Source organism: Ictidomys tridecemlineatus, chromosome 3 (genome assembly GCF_052094955.1).
Source record: "Ictidomys tridecemlineatus isolate mIctTri1 chromosome 3, mIctTri1.hap1, whole genome shotgun sequence".
NCBI classification, from domain to species: domain Eukaryota; kingdom Metazoa; phylum Chordata; class Mammalia; order Rodentia; family Sciuridae; genus Ictidomys; species Ictidomys tridecemlineatus.
Genome location: NC_135479.1, coordinates 159259447 through 159276224, shown reverse-complemented (window position 1 = coordinate 159276224; position 16778 = coordinate 159259447). Strand labels below are relative to the sequence as shown.

Genomic DNA, 16778 nt, shown 5'->3' with positions numbered 1-16778 from the left:
ATTACCAGAGAGAGCCAAGCATAACAGAAAGAACTGGAGGAAGATGACAGGGAGGAGAGATTACATAAAATACAAATGTGCCCCAGGGCTCTGGAACTAAATGGTGAAGGGTACATTTAGATAAGCTCGAGAGAGATCATTTTAAATTTAGAGTTCAGAGTATAAGATGACATAAATATAGAGATAAGTAACTGGGTACCTAAATGTATGACAAATGTATTCCCAGGCAATTCCACAGGGGCTAGGAGAAAATACTGATTACTTGTGGTTCTCTAGAGGCCTAAAAGACTTAATATGCTGCACAGGGGGAAGTATGCTATGTATCAGTCACCTCTAGGATCAATGCATTAACATCAGCCCTGTTACCAACGTTTCTGGGCTCTCTCTATTATCCATGCCATTGCTGTTTCCAGGTGCATAATTACCTTCATCTCCTTGATCTCAAATTACCTCTCCTGACACTTAACTGCTTCAGGTCTTTGGGGAAGTAATTATTAAATCCCTATCCTGAAATTGCTAAATGATCCCCCAGGATGCGAGAAAAGTTATTCCCCTCATGAGGAAAGCAATATATTTCCTACCACCCATAGAAATAGGCTCAGAAGAGACCTAATGGACATCTTGACAATTATCCATGGGGGCATTCATTCATTCATTGGAGAAAGATTTACTAAGTATCAACCTATGTCAGGATTTGTGACATTGGAAGCACTGAAGCAAGTCTTCTACTCAAGAAGAGACTCAGAGGTTAGCGGGGAGTTAGGCTCACCAACAATGACAACCTGATATGTAAGTCACTGCTAGGTAGAGACGAAGAACCAGTTGGGAGCACTGGTGAGACAACAAAGAGAATCTGAACAAGCAGAACAAGGAAAGCAGTGTGGATGATACTCCCTCTAGAAGATGGGGTGAAGGATATAAATGGCGGGGCGGCGGGGGGAGCATTCTAGAAAGAGACCATACAATTTTAGTCATAGTGGAAAAGTAAGTTGTCATTACCAAATACTATGTTAACATTCCCTCGTTTCTTTGAGAGTGTTCACCAATTTTTGGTTTCATGTGATTTTAACATGTCTTCACTGACGTGACACCACAGAGCACACATGGACCTCTCATGTACCCAAGTGTCACTCCAACCAGCTTGCCTTGTCAGTGTCCCTGGCCACAGCACTTCCCTCAGCTGGTCACCTATCTTCGCTACCTCAGACCCTGCCCGCCTTTCAAATACTGCCTCTGCTTTCCTCTAGTTCCTGGTCTTCGTCCAGTAAAACTGCTCTGGTTTTCATCCAATTCTCTATATTTCTCGTGGGAAAAAAAAAAGAAAGCAAAGTAGAAGATGGCTTCACCTTCGGACCCTTCCCAAATACTTTGCTTGTGTAACAGCAGATGGAAACTAATTAATACATTCTAATCTCCTTGGGTCAGCTACTCTGATCAAATTGAAAAAGGACTTCCTGTTTCCTGTTTTAATCCTGTTTTATCCCATCCTGCAAGTGACAGATAATACTCAGGTGTTGCAGGGGCTGGGATAGGGGCAGTAGATTCTTATGAACGTGTTCCCCAAATTTGGTGGGGAAATTAAAGACTCAATAACTTTTCACAGTTGCCACCATGAAGGGCACACGAGGAATAGCAGGTAACTAAGGTGTAACATGAAGATTCCAAAGTGCCCAATTGCTGGCAGGATCCCTGTAACTATCCTTTCTCTCCCACTCAAGAAAACATATTAAAAAGGAATGTAAATTAGGGTGCCTTTTATACAGATAATATGGACTCTATCATAATTAATTTACAGTTTGTGTACCCAAACACAGCAGTGTCGAGTAATAAATATTATTTACTATTAGAGCTGTCTCTGTGGAGGTTATTCCACACCGTCTGCCTGACACCCTGGCTGGCTGAGAAGCTGAACCAGGAGACAGAGTGCCTGTTTGGCCTCGTCAGCGGCAGCCGGGTGTCTCCAATCAAGATGCTCAATCATTATATTGAACAGTGAGCAACCGCTGCATGTCTTGGTCATGTTAAGAGAGAGAAAAGCACAGCAAGAGATGGCAACAGTGAGCTGAGTTGGAACTCTGAGCCATTTCCTTCTTTCATTTGCAGGAGGGAAGTGAGGAGGGGGTGGTTACAGAGCGGGAGGAAAGGGGTTTACAAATACTGAGCACTCTAATCTTCAGAACTACTCTGCCAACGAGGTGCTGCTATTATCCTATTCTCCAGGCACATGTGAGGTTAACAGCATGCTGAAGGCAGAGTCAGTCATGGGCCAGATTCATGCTCCAACCTCTATAGCTCCAAATACCTTTCTCCAGTGAGCTGGGCTCTGGGAGAACATTTTTCCTCAGGCAGTCTCCCACTAAGCTCCAATCTAGCATGGTATTTTATTCCCAAATGTCTCCCTGGCAGCGACCCTAAGAGGGGAAGTCAGCTCATTTCCCATTGTTCATTCACTTTTTGACTGCCTTCGCAATTTCACCCAGGCTTAGATCCTCCCACGACAGCTTCTAACTAACAAATCCCAGTGGACTGGGCTCCCTTCAAAAACACCAACTAGCAAGACCTGCAGCTAGAAACTCAGAAGGGTTGGTGTTGGTATCAAACCTACAAGATTAATTTGTATTATAAAATAATCAGAATAATTTTGGTTGTGAACTTTTAAATGATTGTTTTTTTTATTCCAGTTGTTTATACTATTACTATAGTAAGGCAAGAATAAGCTCTAATGTGCATTCTAACTTATGAATTAGACTAATTCAGCTCCCAAAGATGTTATGAATTTCTGCATCAAATGGTTCTGGTAAATAAAATAAACAGCTAAAGCTTTAGTCTTCTTATATTGCTAAACAAATAAAGTTTCAATAAAATGAAGCCTTTTATAAATACATAGTGTGCTTTTAAGACTAAAAAAAAAATGTCCATCTCTTCCTGGGTTGTGACAAATATATTTTTTAATCACAATTGTGTGGCAGTAGAAGTAAAAATGTGGACTCTAGACCTAGAATGTAAGAATGTAAGATCTGGCTCTGCCCATTTTTTAGATATATTCCCATAGGAGAGTTACTTGACATCTCTGAACTTCAGTTAAATAAGGCGATATATGTAATAGTGCCTGGTAGACGCCCAATAAGACTGGCTGTTATTAATCTGGAGGGAGTAATTACTACAAGCAATCTCTCTAATTTAATTGGGAATTCTTATAAAGTAAAAATACCTAATCTACAAAGCTCCTCCAAATGTACTGAAATATTAATAGTACTAAATTTAACAATTAATGAAGATGATATAGTACATTTCAGAGACATTTAATTAAATATTTATTGTTTCAATCTTGCAGGTTTCTTTTAGTATTCTGAGCACTTGCTTTTTTTTTTTTTCTTTCTGCTCTCAAGTCATTTTATTGGAAACTTCACAAGCCCTAAGCACTGTGTCTGTGGAGCCTGATGGATACAATGGTCTTGGCCCAGGTAAATGGAACAGCTCTGAAAGAGAACCTTTCTGGCCCTGAGTACCATTCCTGTAGTAGCCGGCCTCCTGCAGAACATTTTTCCTCAGCAAGATTTTGGAAAGGTTTCTGAACATTTTGGAAAGGTTACTAAATAGCAATTCAAAGATAGGAGAGTAAAGTAAAATCCCAGATAGTGTTGACGAGCCAAAATTCATAAATTACTTTTGGCCAAGTTCAGAGTTCATACCAAAACCTGGGCCAAAACTCACCGCGCAATTTGGCACAAATAAGAGAATTAATAGTCATTTAGTAGAAGATTGGAACTGGCACCAATCCAAAAAAAAAAAAAATTTAAATCCTCTTGAATAGAAAAGTACTACTCCATGAGAGACATCCAGGTATCATGTCATTTTAATTCCAAAATTTTCAGTCTTAATGTTTAGAGAATAAAATTAAGCCTTTACTTCAATATATAAAATTGGGGAAGTATTATTTAGTATTTCAACAGGTTTGATTTTAAGGACTGCTATTTAGAAAAACCTATAAAAAGACACATGAGAAATGTATGATGTTATTTTTAATCTCTAAGGTAATGGTTCTCAAAGTGTAACATATAGCGGACAAAACTATTTTTAACTAATACCAGGATATCATTTGTCTTTTTTAATTTGCACTTTGAAAAGTCCACTGCAAAAGCAACAATGGATAAAATTGATGACACCTTGGCAAAAACCAAGGTAGTGGCCAATAAACATTGTATTCTACACCACTCAAACAGAAAAAATACAAGAAAACATTTTTTACTCAAGATGCTCTTGATTAAGTAGTAAAAAAAAAGAAAGATCTTAAATCTCAATTCTTTAATACATCTTTTTTATAGTATATATGATATAATGGGAAGCATGAATAAAGTACTTTTGCTGCTTTCCCAAAGTATAATGACTATCCAGAGAAAAAGTACTTATTTTAGTTACAAACTGAACTAGCCATTTTTTCATGAAGGACCATTTATGGTTAGGGAAAAAAAAAATAGCTGGCAACAAACAATAGTATTCAGATTTCAGCATTTGGCAAGCATTTTGCACAAAAATTGAAGTGGAGAACCTATCACTTCAAGGAAAACAACACACTTTATAAAATTGAAGCTTCTGAGCCAAAATTAGAATTTTGGAAAATCTATATCTGCTACCATAAGCTTGAACTCTTCCTAATACTCAAAGACTGCTTTTTGCTTATAATTTACTTTTAATTATAATTAAAATGTTAATCTATTTAAAATTTAACTTTATACTCTTTTCTATATTTTTACTGATACATGATAATTACATATAATAGTGAGGTTGGATGTTACATATTTGTATGTACACAGGATATGGCAATATGATTTGGTCAATATCATTCTTCAATATTTTCCATTTCCCTCACTCAGACTTTTCTGGAGAGACTAACTAGTAAAAAATTATTATTTGTCGAATTTTGGTGGAATAGCAAAGAATAATATCCTCGATTATCTGAAAAGACTGGTAAGATACTCTTTCCCCTTTCAATTTACATATCTCCAGAGGCCATTTTGTTTTCATACACTTAACCAAAACATATCACAAATGAAAAAACAGGTAGGAGACTGTAGGTATCATCTATAAATCCAGGCATTTTAAACATTTACAGATATGTAAATCAATAAGTCACTTTTCTCATTTTTTCTATAAAAAACTATTATTTTTCACAAAAATATGTCATGTAGATTAGTATTCAATCATTTTTTTAAAAAATTAATTAAGGCTTTCTTGGTTTTAATTTGTAATGTTTAATATCAATTGCTATGACTCACATTAAGAAAAACTCTGTGGTCCTCAATAATTTTTACAAGTGAAAAAAAGAGTTCTGTGACAAAATCTTGAGAACCACTGTAATATGCTTAAATAAGTTCTAAACCAGCAGACATTGTGACATCAAGCATCAGGCCAATTATTACCCCTGGAAGGATTCCATGCAGCTGACCATTATTTCACAGAATTCTCCAGTTGGGCCACCTATGAAGAAGCTAACAACTAAGAGTACCCGTTGTTGCCTTGGCTGTTCTCAATAGAGCTTTCTATGCAGCTACCAGGAAAGAAATCCAGCAAATAGCAAAAGAAGGTCATTTCATTCTGACACTACGTCTTCCTGCGATCACATTTGCCAATACCTTGCATCTTATTTCGCAATGAAAGATGTACAGATTTCATACCCAAAGGGCAAAAGCAGCTGCTGGACATATGTGGACTTCAAATCTCTGCAAGATCAGAAAATCTCTTAAAAATGTTTACCAAAAACGTAAGATCCAGCACCCAGATTCAACTAGATATCCAACAATGACTTCCTGTGGTGGTGATCAACATGATGTCAGTTTGGATGAAGAAATGAACCTTACAGTAATGCTGCAAGATATTAAAATTTCCCAAATTGAACTCCTCGGCCAAATGACCGATATTGTCAGTGCAGTATCAAAAATCCAGGAAAAGATTGACCATTATCAGAAGCAGATGGAGGTCCTAGAAACCAGGATGACTGTTAATGAAGACAAACAAGACACAGCCACCAAAGATATCCTCTCTATGAAAAAAGACATTGATGCTTTAAAGAAGAAGGTTTCAGAGCTGGAAAACCAGAGTTCTTGCCCCAGCACACATTGTTTAGAAGTCCTGAAGGGAGAAAGAGGTAAAGAAATCATAGAATTGCTTCATAAATACATACAATCAGAAACTTCAAAGAACACGTCAGCATCCAAAGATTCTGAAATCTCTCCAGCAGAACCAGAGAAAATGCCCAGTTATCCAGAGCCCACTGGTCATCTTGAGGAAAAACCAGTTTCTCCTCAAATTGAAACTCTGAAGGAAAGTAACATAAAAACGGCATCGAGAAGCTTAAAAAAGGCAAGGTCAAATATTTATATTTACCCAGACTTTGGAACATGGATCAAGCTAACTTTTGTTCATGGAGGAAAGTGGAGGTTTTTCCTTAGTGCTACCAAGTTAGAAGAGTTCATCCAGTGGCTTCTTTCTAGGCCAGTCATCTTTCCTGAGGAACCACAGATCATTCCCAAGAGAGACTGTTCACTCACTGGACCAATTACAAGCTTGACCACAATCTGTCTCTCTGTTTTCAACTACATTTACTGCCTTTTTGGTTCCTCAAAAGAGGAAGTAACTCGACTATAGGGTTATTCTCCACTTTGCTTGGTACCAAATAAATGTAACCTGGTTGCTCCAAGCAAACACATATTGTTGTGGTGGCTGTGAATTCCTTTGTAGTTTGCTCCCTGTGGTCCCACCATCTGCAAAGTTTGAGTACGTCTACAGTAAGTGCAGGCGAATCATCCCCTTGGACTGCTGTGATCCACTTTCTATCAATATCTTGCTTTCTCAAAGGCAATCCATAAGGACTTCTCTTGTGTCCATTTTTATAGATTACTGCAAGCAGAGAATAAAGGGAGGCAAAAGGAAATGGGAAACCGCTTGGGAGCCCCCAAATCAGTTGTTTACACCCTTTATAGATAAAATTTGTGATACAAGAGACATACTCTAAGGACAAATCTTTCAAAGACATAAAGTAAAAAGGGACCTGTTGTCAAGGCTATTAGTTAGCACTGTAAAAATGAAGGAGATCAAAAGGCCAGGTTATTACAAGGAAAATATTAATTACAAAAAAAAAATGGGCTTTCCTTTCAACCTCAGCGTCACCTCTACCAGATAATAGATAAGGAAAAGGCTTCCCTTGCTTCCAGGTAATTCTTATATTTTCACATGTCATGTCCTGTATGTTTGATACAAGAGCAAAAAGGAAGATCTAAGGAGGGATTTTTTTAAACTAAATTAAATCTTGACAGTAAAAGACCATAACTCCTATACAACAAGGCATATTTTTGTATAAACCATATAATCAGAATAGACTTCATTTTTAGACATAATAGAAGGTTGCCATGTACTGACTATAATTTCTCCAAATATCATACCAAAAAACTAAAATTTTCTTTCACAGCTTAAATCAGTGAATGAAATCTACCAATAGTCATTTCTTTGGGGGTCCTACGTTGTTAAACTACAAATGTTCTTTGTAAGTGTACTACTTTTAATTATTATTAGCTAATATTTTGAAAGGTGGGCTTTGGAAAGTAGCTAAGAGCCATCCAGTTCCAAAAAAAGAAAGAATCTCACCTGGGTACAGTAAAAACTAGGGCAGACATATGATAAGACACAACTTGGTCTGTTGCCTGAGTCACTGTAATTGTACACCACATTGTTTTCAATTATAAATACATTTTATTTGATCCCTCTTTTCAAATATACAGATATGATATGTACACAATTGCTTTTAAGATATGTCAATTTGCAATATACCTAATAAAAGCAAGGGTATATATTAGATGGGTTTGTTCTGAATGAGATAACTGTGCTTACAATGTAACCTATGATTATTCTGGTAATGGCATTAGTAATCTCTATGTATATGTTCATAGATACCCTAAGGAACAGCTAGATCCCTACTTGAGCACACTGAGTGTGAGTCTCACAGGGTGAGAGTAACCAGGGAATGGAAGTCATGACAGGACAATGGCATCACAAATCCTTCTGGAAGAGGAAACAAAGTGACTCAGCTGATGTTCCTGGGGTCATCTGAGCCTTTGTGGATTAGCTTATGTTTTTACCCTTCTCCTTTCACATGGCCCCTTCCCCTGCCACTAAGTTTCAAGAAGGACAAACAGTTTAGGAAGAGAACATAGGCTTGGGGATCACACGAGGTGCATTTTGAACTTCAATTCTAAATCCTACATTTGTAAATTCTATTGTTTAATCTCAGCTAGGTGTATTCTCTCATCTGTAAAAAGGGAATTATGTTAATTTAGTAAAATTTTTTTCAAGAGGTGGTGGAGGACAAGAGAACAGTAGAAGACATTCCCTGACTTAGATACACAGCATTGAATGGGATAGATAAAACATGTCCCCAAAAACCCTGATGCATGGCAGATGGGTTGGGCAGCTGAGAGCCAGGTAATAAGTACCCCCAGTGTCAGAGAAGAAAGGGGGTTGAGGCTTGCTGTAAGGAGGTAAGGTAAGAAGGAGATGGCGAGGGCAATGTGGCAGGAAGAAGGGACGACAAACACGTGCACAGGAGTAAGGGCGGATAGGGAGCATGGGAAATGAAAGCCACCAAGTGTTCTAGACATGCATAGTACTGACTGGCTATTATTTCAAACCTTATATGGATCTCATTTTTCTCTTCAGGAATTTCCTCCACGTTCTTTTCTTTAAAAATTTTTTTTAGTTGTAGATGGACAGAATGTCTTTATTTTATTTATTTACTTTTATGTGGTGCTGAGGATCGAACCCAGTGCCTCACACCCACTGAGCTACAACCGTAGCCCCCCACCATATTCATTTTAACCTGTTTTTTACCCAGAGGGAAAGAAGGTGACTACATGATTTTCTCATGATCTCAAACATTTTTTCTTTTTGTCAGATCTTTCCTTTAGCTCTTTCTTTTTTTTTAAATACATGACAGTAGAATGTATTACAATTCTTATTACATTATAGAGCACAATTTTTTCATATCTCTGGTTGCATACAAAGTACATTCACACCAATTCGTGTCTTCATACATATACTTTGGATAATAATGTCCATCACATTCCACCATCATTTCTAACCCCATGCCCCCTGCCTTCCCCTCTCATCCCTCTGTCTTATCTAGAGTTCGTCTATTCCTCCCATGCTCCCCCTCCCTATCCCACTATGAATCAACCTCCTTATATCAGAGAAAATATTCGGCATTTGTTTTTTGGGGGTATTGGCTAACTTCACTTAGCATTATTTTCTCTAACTCCATCCATTTACCTGCAAATGCCATGATTTTATTCTCTTTTATTGCTGAGTAATATTCCATTGTGTATATATATGCCACATTTCTTTTATCCATTGATCTATTGAAGGGCATCTAGGTTGATTCCACAGTTTAGCTATTGTGAATTGTGCTTCTCTGTTTGTCCTGTTTATGCATTAAGTTCCCTGTGAGGAAAGGGAGGATTTTGCTTTTGAGCCATTTATTATCATTACCCTAACAAGATCTCACATAACTTGTTAAAATTATAATTGAACTTATAATATGAGCAAATCACTTTTCCCATGACTTGCTTTTCAATACACCTACCTCTCACATCCTGCCTCAGAGGAAGTGGTGTGTCTCTTGCCCAGTTGCTCTTCCAGTGGTTTACAGTATCTTCCTTAGGTATTCTTCTTTATTCCATCTTACCACTTTTCAAATAATTCTCTATTCAACTTTCCAAAAACATCCACCTGATTGCCTCATCCTTGTTTCCCCTCTTCGCTTGCCAATTTCCTGCCGTCCTTTTTGAATAGGAGGCCCACAGTCCCTGTCCCTGTGCCCATCTTCTTCTCTCCCATTCTCTCCACAGTTGACAGGATCATGTCTTCATAACAATGCTGTCTTTGGTTCTCTCCCCTTCTTGCAGATCCTCCTCAGTTTTCTCAGATGATTCCTCTGCCACTAATCTTCCCTTAAAATATTTGATACTTTGATTTAATGACTCTCAACTCAAAGGACTTCTAATCCAGCCTCTCCTGGGACCCTCTGAGATTTTGATCTAAATGATCACTCAACTTCTCCACTTGGATGTCTATGAAAAAAGTGTATATAAATATAATTAGATGAATGTCTGTTATGTATAAGTCAAACATGAAAAACATTGTACGTTCACCAAAACATCTCAAATCATTGTTGTTGCTTTAAAATAGAGCATATCGATTGGGGAGACAACACTAAGTAGTGTTCAGAATTAGGACTTTCATCTCAGAACAGACTGTAGCATATGTTCACTTACTTGCTCAACATATATAATGTGGGCACTCTCCTAGTGGTTGAGTGTACAATGATGAAGCTCATAACTATGTGAATATGGCAAATTCCTTGAGCCTAGTGTTCGTCCGTTTTCTCAACTCTTAAGAATAATTGATGTCCTAAGACTTCTGCATGATTAAATGAAACCATTTGTATAATCTGCCCAGAACAGTTCCTGATTTAGTAGACACTTAACAAACAGTGGTCATTTCCTTGCCTCTCTAACTAAAGGAAAGGGTGTTATAGGAGTGTTAATAGGAGGCATAAAGATGAACAGAACAGAAGCCCTGCCTCAAAGAGCTCCCACTGGGACTGTGCCTCCTTTTATCAACCAGAAAGGATGCTGGACAAATAATGAACAAAGTGACAAACTAAATACAAAAGCTCCAAACCAACTCTTGACTCCCTTATCCAAAGATAGTGTGATATTCAAATAAGACAGGATGTGAATCTTTCCTCTTGGTCTGGGCATTCAACCAATATTCCATCATCGCCAACATTTAATTGCACACTGTATAAATAAGCAACAAAGAAAAGGACTTAGAAGAAGAGAGGCTGATTTTAAGATAAATAATTTAGTTCTGTTAGGAATACTTGCTTCAATAGACATAGTCACCAAGAGCATTCTGTTTATTTAAAAACAACATTCATCAACATTTATTGAAATCTGACTCTATGCCAGGAACTAGCTGAGCTAGGTGTGAACAAATAGAGGTGAAAAGACACCAGTCCTATCCTGAAGGAACATTCTTTTAAATGATGTTCTTTCCAATTGTCAATGTTGGCCTGTTATTTAGATTTGGAACTTAAAAACCCACATACCTCATGTAAAACAGTATTTTCATAGGACACAATTCAAGACCCATGTAGGAAAAAAAATTGCTATTCCTAAAAGCTAATGTTTGAAGTCACATATATTCAACTTTGTCCATATTTGTCCTATATTTTCCTATATACTCTTCCAAAATGCAAATTGTCCCCAGTGTATCAACATATTATGCTCTGAAACTTCATATGTTTATCCTTGGTTTAAAGTTCGTAATGCATATCACAAAGAAATAGCATTAGTGTTGGGTTCTTGCCAACCTGTAAAAGAAGACTGAACAATAGTGCACCTGAGGTAATGGTATTAAGGAAACTACAGAGCCAAATTTCTGTTCTTTCCCATGCCAAAGTCTGTCTGGGAACCTAACTGTAGAGCAGTAGTACTGACAGCTGGATCAGGTTTTCAGCTCTCCTTGCTCTGTCTTATATCTTATGGTGGAGTAAACACTTCACACATTGATGGTTCTAGTAGAAGATACTTTGGAGATCAAGAGACACAGAACAGGAACTAAGTTTGGGGCCAAGGTAGGAAATCTAGAAATGGGAAGCTAAAGTGGGGGGATTTGGGAGTGAGAAAGGAGACAAGGGTTTCAGTGGATGCGAAGAATATCCAGGGAATAAGGACTAAAGTAGGGTCCAAGTCTCTCACCATGATGAAGAATTGCAGGCTAGATACAAGAAAGAGAATTTGTGAAAATGTATGCATGCAATAAATAATGAAAGAAATAGAAGAAATAGGGTAGGAGCAAAAATTGCAGATTTTGCTCCCTAGTTTATCTTTTGGAATACAATCTTGTGTTAGTCATATTTCTACTGCTGTGACAAATGACCTGAGATCATCAACCTAAAGGAGAAAAGGTTTATGTTGGCTTATGGTTTCAGACATTTCATAGTCACTTGGCCCTAGGACTTTTGGGCCGGTGGCAAGGCAGTACTTCATGGAGGGAAGCACATAGTGGAGCAAAGCTGCTCACCTCATGGCAGCCAGAAAACAAAAAGAGAGAGTAAAGGGCTGGGTCCCAACTTCCCCTTCAAGGAACACTCCAATGACCTGACTTCCTTTCACTGGCCCTGTATCCTAAAGTCTCCACCTCCTTCTGATAACACCAGAGGCGGCTGGAGAATGAGCCTTCAACATGTGAGTCTTGATGCAAACCATAATAAATCTATTTAGAAAACAATCATGTGTGAGAAACATGAATCTCCAAGCCTTTTCGAGCTGTTAGATATGTGGCAGAAGGTGTTGGTGGAGCAGGGCAATGGTGGGACCCAAGGAAAATGTAGGCAGAGGAGTGTGGCTCTAGTGGGACTTCAAAGCTTCAGCAAGGATATGGAGCACGAGGAGATGTATCCCAGCAAGAGGCAGAGGTGGGATAGAAAAAAGAAGAAGAGACAGTAAAAGAAAACCCCAGGGGACTGAGAAGCCGCTGAGGTTCTATTGCAGCCTTCCTACAGTAAGGACACCCCTACCAGGAAGAGGTGCACACCACACCAGGTGCTCTGAAAAACGTAAAAACAGCAGTGCCTCCTCGGGCAGTTTAATCAAACGTGTGATCATCCTTTATCTACTCTCCACTTAAATTTAGCTCTGAGGAATCTGCCCCATCTTCTAGGAACAGCTCTCAACAGGAGTCTCCCAATTTTTTTTTTCCCTTTAGTGAAGGATTCCACCTATTTTTAGATCCTTCCCTGCTCCCCCACTCTCTTCTAGGATAGAGAAAGAAATGCATGAAAAATGTGACCAGGTGAAAGTTTGATTCTAATGATGTATTCTTCCCATTAATAGTTTCGGAAGGGGTGTTCTCCCAGTCCAATATATCCTGATGGAAAGGGCGACACACCTTTCAGACATCAGAAACTCAAAACGTGCGTACCACTCTCACTTATAGTGACCCTCAGTCAACTTATATTTACCAAACATAAAGGTAATAATTGCTTGGTTTGCAGGCTGTAATTGGATCACAGCCATCAGTGGCATGGTTATTTGTTGTTAGAGCAATGTGAACGAAATCATGCCTATGGCAGCCCAATTAGAGGAGCACCATCGGTGACCCAGCTAGCATTTTCAATATGTTATTTCAGAGGTATGATCAGAAGACAAATCAGAGCTGACTTAATGAAGTTTCTGATCAGAGGCTGCTCTGAAGACAATGAGTTATTGAAGGAGACAAAGAGGAACTGATGACTGGTAAATTTATGCAGGCTATCAGAAAACAACAAAAAGCAATGGAATTTACTAGATGCAACCTAGTACAAGTGGTAGCAATAGGAATTTTCTCCTTTCTCTGCAGCAGAATCTCAAAGTCATAAAAGATTAGCTATGCAAAGAAGCTTAAAGATTACTTAGTTCAGTGATGTGCAAATAGGAGGAACCACAACCCAGATTTTTTAATTCTCCTGGCAGAGTCTTCAAATTAATCCCTCCCCAATATCATGATATGTCCATGGGTTGGGGGACATGACCTTGTCCCTCCCCGTTACAGAATTGTGACAATGAGGAGCAGCATAATGTAGAGACTAAGAACAAGCACCTAAATATTGGATAGGCCTGAATTAATGGATGTTGTGCTACCCATTGTCCTTGCTGAATTTCTTAAATTCTCTGAACCAGTTTTCTTGTCTCCAAACTGTGGACTATAATAAACTATAATACACAATTATGTGCTAGGGATAAAATTAGAAACATGCTTAGCTCAGCACCTAACACATAGTAAGGACTCAGCTACTGTTCTATATAATTCTACTACTATGTTTTACTACTACTACTACTACTACTACTGAATAGACAAGGTTGAAGCTATATGTCCAGTATGTTGAGGAAGAAAAAAGACTGAAGACAGAAATCTGGTCCAACTTGCTGAGAAGGAACCTAAGATCCAGAGGCAAAAGTGACTTACCTAAAGTTACCCAGGTTATGACAGTCCAGACCAGATTCCAATGTTCCAGATAATGGATCTTGTGCTCTTTAGGTTATGCCAATCCTTTGATCCTGACAGTTAAAGGAATACTTATATGTAAGGGAAAATGCACTGATCTAGCAGTCAAAGACATGTTTAACTGTATCTCTCATCCTCTGAGTAGAATCCCTAATATTTTATAAAATAGTATAGTACATTGATCAAAATTAGGAATCTACCATTACTGCTGTCAAACAAGCCTCCTTCCCCAGATCAGACAGTTATTATTTTATTATCTTTGAAACTCTGGCCTTTCTCAGCCCCAGAATTTGCCACATTGGTCTTTAATTATCTGAGCCTTTGATCAGGTGCTAATAATATATGGCAATATATATATGTACACACTTATGTATGTGTGCAGGGATATGGGGGTGTGTGTGTATAGATATAGATATAGATATAGATATAGATATAGATATAGATATAGATATAGATATAGATATAGATATAGATGTAGATAGATATATGTATTAAGTATGTATGTATGTATGTATGATATTCAGATAGACTAAAGATCTATAAAATTTTGATTAATTTACTTGTCTACTGCCAGTTATGATGTTTTTGTTATTGTAGCTATAGATTAAAAAATAGTTAATAGTAATAGCCATTCCATCCCCCATGCACATACTTCTGGTAGAAGTCTCAGATGGTACACTTCTAAAAAGTTGAAGAGCAGTGAATAATCTTTAAGTAGCTTATATGAGCTTTAAAGGACAATGATAATCTACTGCAAAACCTGTCAATCAAGAGAACAACAGAGTTTAACAGGAAATGTATTAACACACTCAAAATGTAAGATCGTGTGAATCACTTTTAGCTTGTCATCCTTTGCACCCTCTTTAAAACATATCACTTTTCCTGGGTTTTGATGAGGTTACTATTTCTACTTGTGTGTTTCTGCCAACTTTTTGCCCTTTCCTTTTCCCATCTGTCACCGTGTTTCTCCCCTCTGCTTCCTTCCATCTCACTTTTTTTCAGCATGGTGTAGTAGCCCATGTGGACTTGCTAGCCAAGGTCATGTGCGATTTTCTCCCCACCCTCATCCATTTCCCACCCCTGAACCTCAGTGTCTGACCTGCCCTCTTCTTCCTGACTGGGCTTCTGATCATCCCTGGCTTCCTGCTCCAACTTCCTCTTGTGATGTTTACTGCCTCCTCCAATCACCAAGCTCTGTTCCCCAGGCCAGCAGCCAGACTGCAACTCCACATCTCTCTCCACTCTGATTAACTTTTTAGGTTAGTCCTCCAATAAATTTCTCAAATACTTTGGGTTCATGCTCTCTCTCTCTCTCTCTCTCTCTCTCTCTCTCTCTCTCTCTCTCTTTTGGTTTTTAGTCATTTTCTCTATGATACTCTCTGCACATACTTCTCTCTCTCTCTCTCTCTTTAACTCCAATTCCTATTTTTTCCACACAACTAATCATATACAGAATAATATTTAATCATAGGTTTTATTTTGTTTAAATGACAACAACTGCATATTCCTTAATCTGAATTTCAAAAACAAGTGAATAGAACAAGACAAAATTCACTGAGGAAAATAACCTGAGCTATAGGTGTTTTCACTTGCTTATTTTTTAATAGTCTCTCAATTGAGAACAGAATGGTCTACCTTGAGAAAATATATGAAAAGGGTCTTAATCTAATTTTATTCTCTTTACTTGCTCTAATATTCTGGTCCCTCTGTGGTTCCAGACAAATTAATTTTTTTTTTAATTTCTAAGGAAAGATAGGAGGTTGTGGGTTGTTTTGTAATTTGCTGAAAATGCTTCTTAGAATACGCTTGTTTTGCAGAAACACTGATTATAACTCTGTCATCTGTAATAATTAAATGAGAGTCAAGAAAAACACTGACAAATAATTATACAAAAATTTCATATGTTTGGAAATTATTGAATCTGAGACAAGGTAGCTCACATAGCTCTCCTTCTCTCTACTTAGAAAAAAAAATTCAGTTTTGAACTTCCACAATTGTGAAATTAATTTCAATGTATTTATAACTTTGAGAATACTATATGACTCAGCAGCCAAAGAAGACTGAAAAAAAAATTATATTCAATTCTTTCTGACTCATCTGAATGAGGAAGAACTAGGTAGTCTCAGATTCATTTCTCTTTCGCTTTACTAAAACAGCTCAGAGACAAATGGAATTTTTAATCAGGAGTGAAATTTCCCCTGCCAAGTATTCTGGTTGCTCATTAACTCAAAGTGCAGAATATCCTTTAAGGACAAGAAAGACATGTGTGGACATGATGAGGCTCGGCTACTCCTGATCCTCTTCCCAGTGTGCTCTTTTTCAGTCCCTAAGCAGAGAAAGATCCCAGTTTGGCAAATCTCTGAAATTCATCTCCATCCCAAACTCCTCTGTTCTGTGTGTGTCTTTAAAATCGGACCCTTTCCTGGACATACAACTGAAAGGACATGAAGACGTCTGTGAAAATTAACCATTATCATGTGCCAAATCAGCCCCACCTCCAATGAGATAAACCCCCAATTGAGCAAGGAATCACCAGGTTTCTACCTCTATCGTCTTGGATTTTTCTAACCATGTTCTTTTAAAAAAAAAAAATTGTAAATGAGAAATCATAATTGTGTGCATTTGTGGGGTATAATGTGATTTTTAATGATAATACAATGTGGAATGATTAAATCAAG

General features: G+C 37.8%; 1 protein-coding gene and 1 long non-coding RNA gene across 2 annotated transcripts; one reads left to right on the top strand and one right to left on the bottom strand.

Annotated features, from left to right (window-relative positions):
• Positions 1 to 5564: 5564 nt before the first annotated feature.
• Ccdc54 (coiled-coil domain containing 54) lies at positions 5565 to 6645 on the top strand. The gene has a single exon (XM_005335574.3). It carries the CDS (start codon positions 5659 to 5661, stop codon positions 6643 to 6645), a length of 987 nt encoding a protein of 328 aa, XP_005335631.1. The 5' UTR covers positions 5565 to 5658.
• Positions 6646 to 9804: 3159 nt separating this feature from the next.
• Positions 9805 to 14150, bottom strand: LOC144375880 (uncharacterized). The gene is made up of 2 exons (XR_013435731.1): positions 14062 to 14150; positions 9805 to 10118 (listed from the first exon to the last, which is right to left on the bottom strand). It is a non-coding gene; the product is annotated as an uncharacterized LOC144375880 (long non-coding RNA).
• Between the last annotated feature and the right edge of the window lie 2628 nt (positions 14151 to 16778).

Coding starts and splice junctions, on each gene's coding strand:
- Ccdc54 (XM_005335574.3), top strand. CDS start 5,659: ATGTACAGATTTCATACCCAAAGGGCAAAAGCAGCTGCTGGACATATG.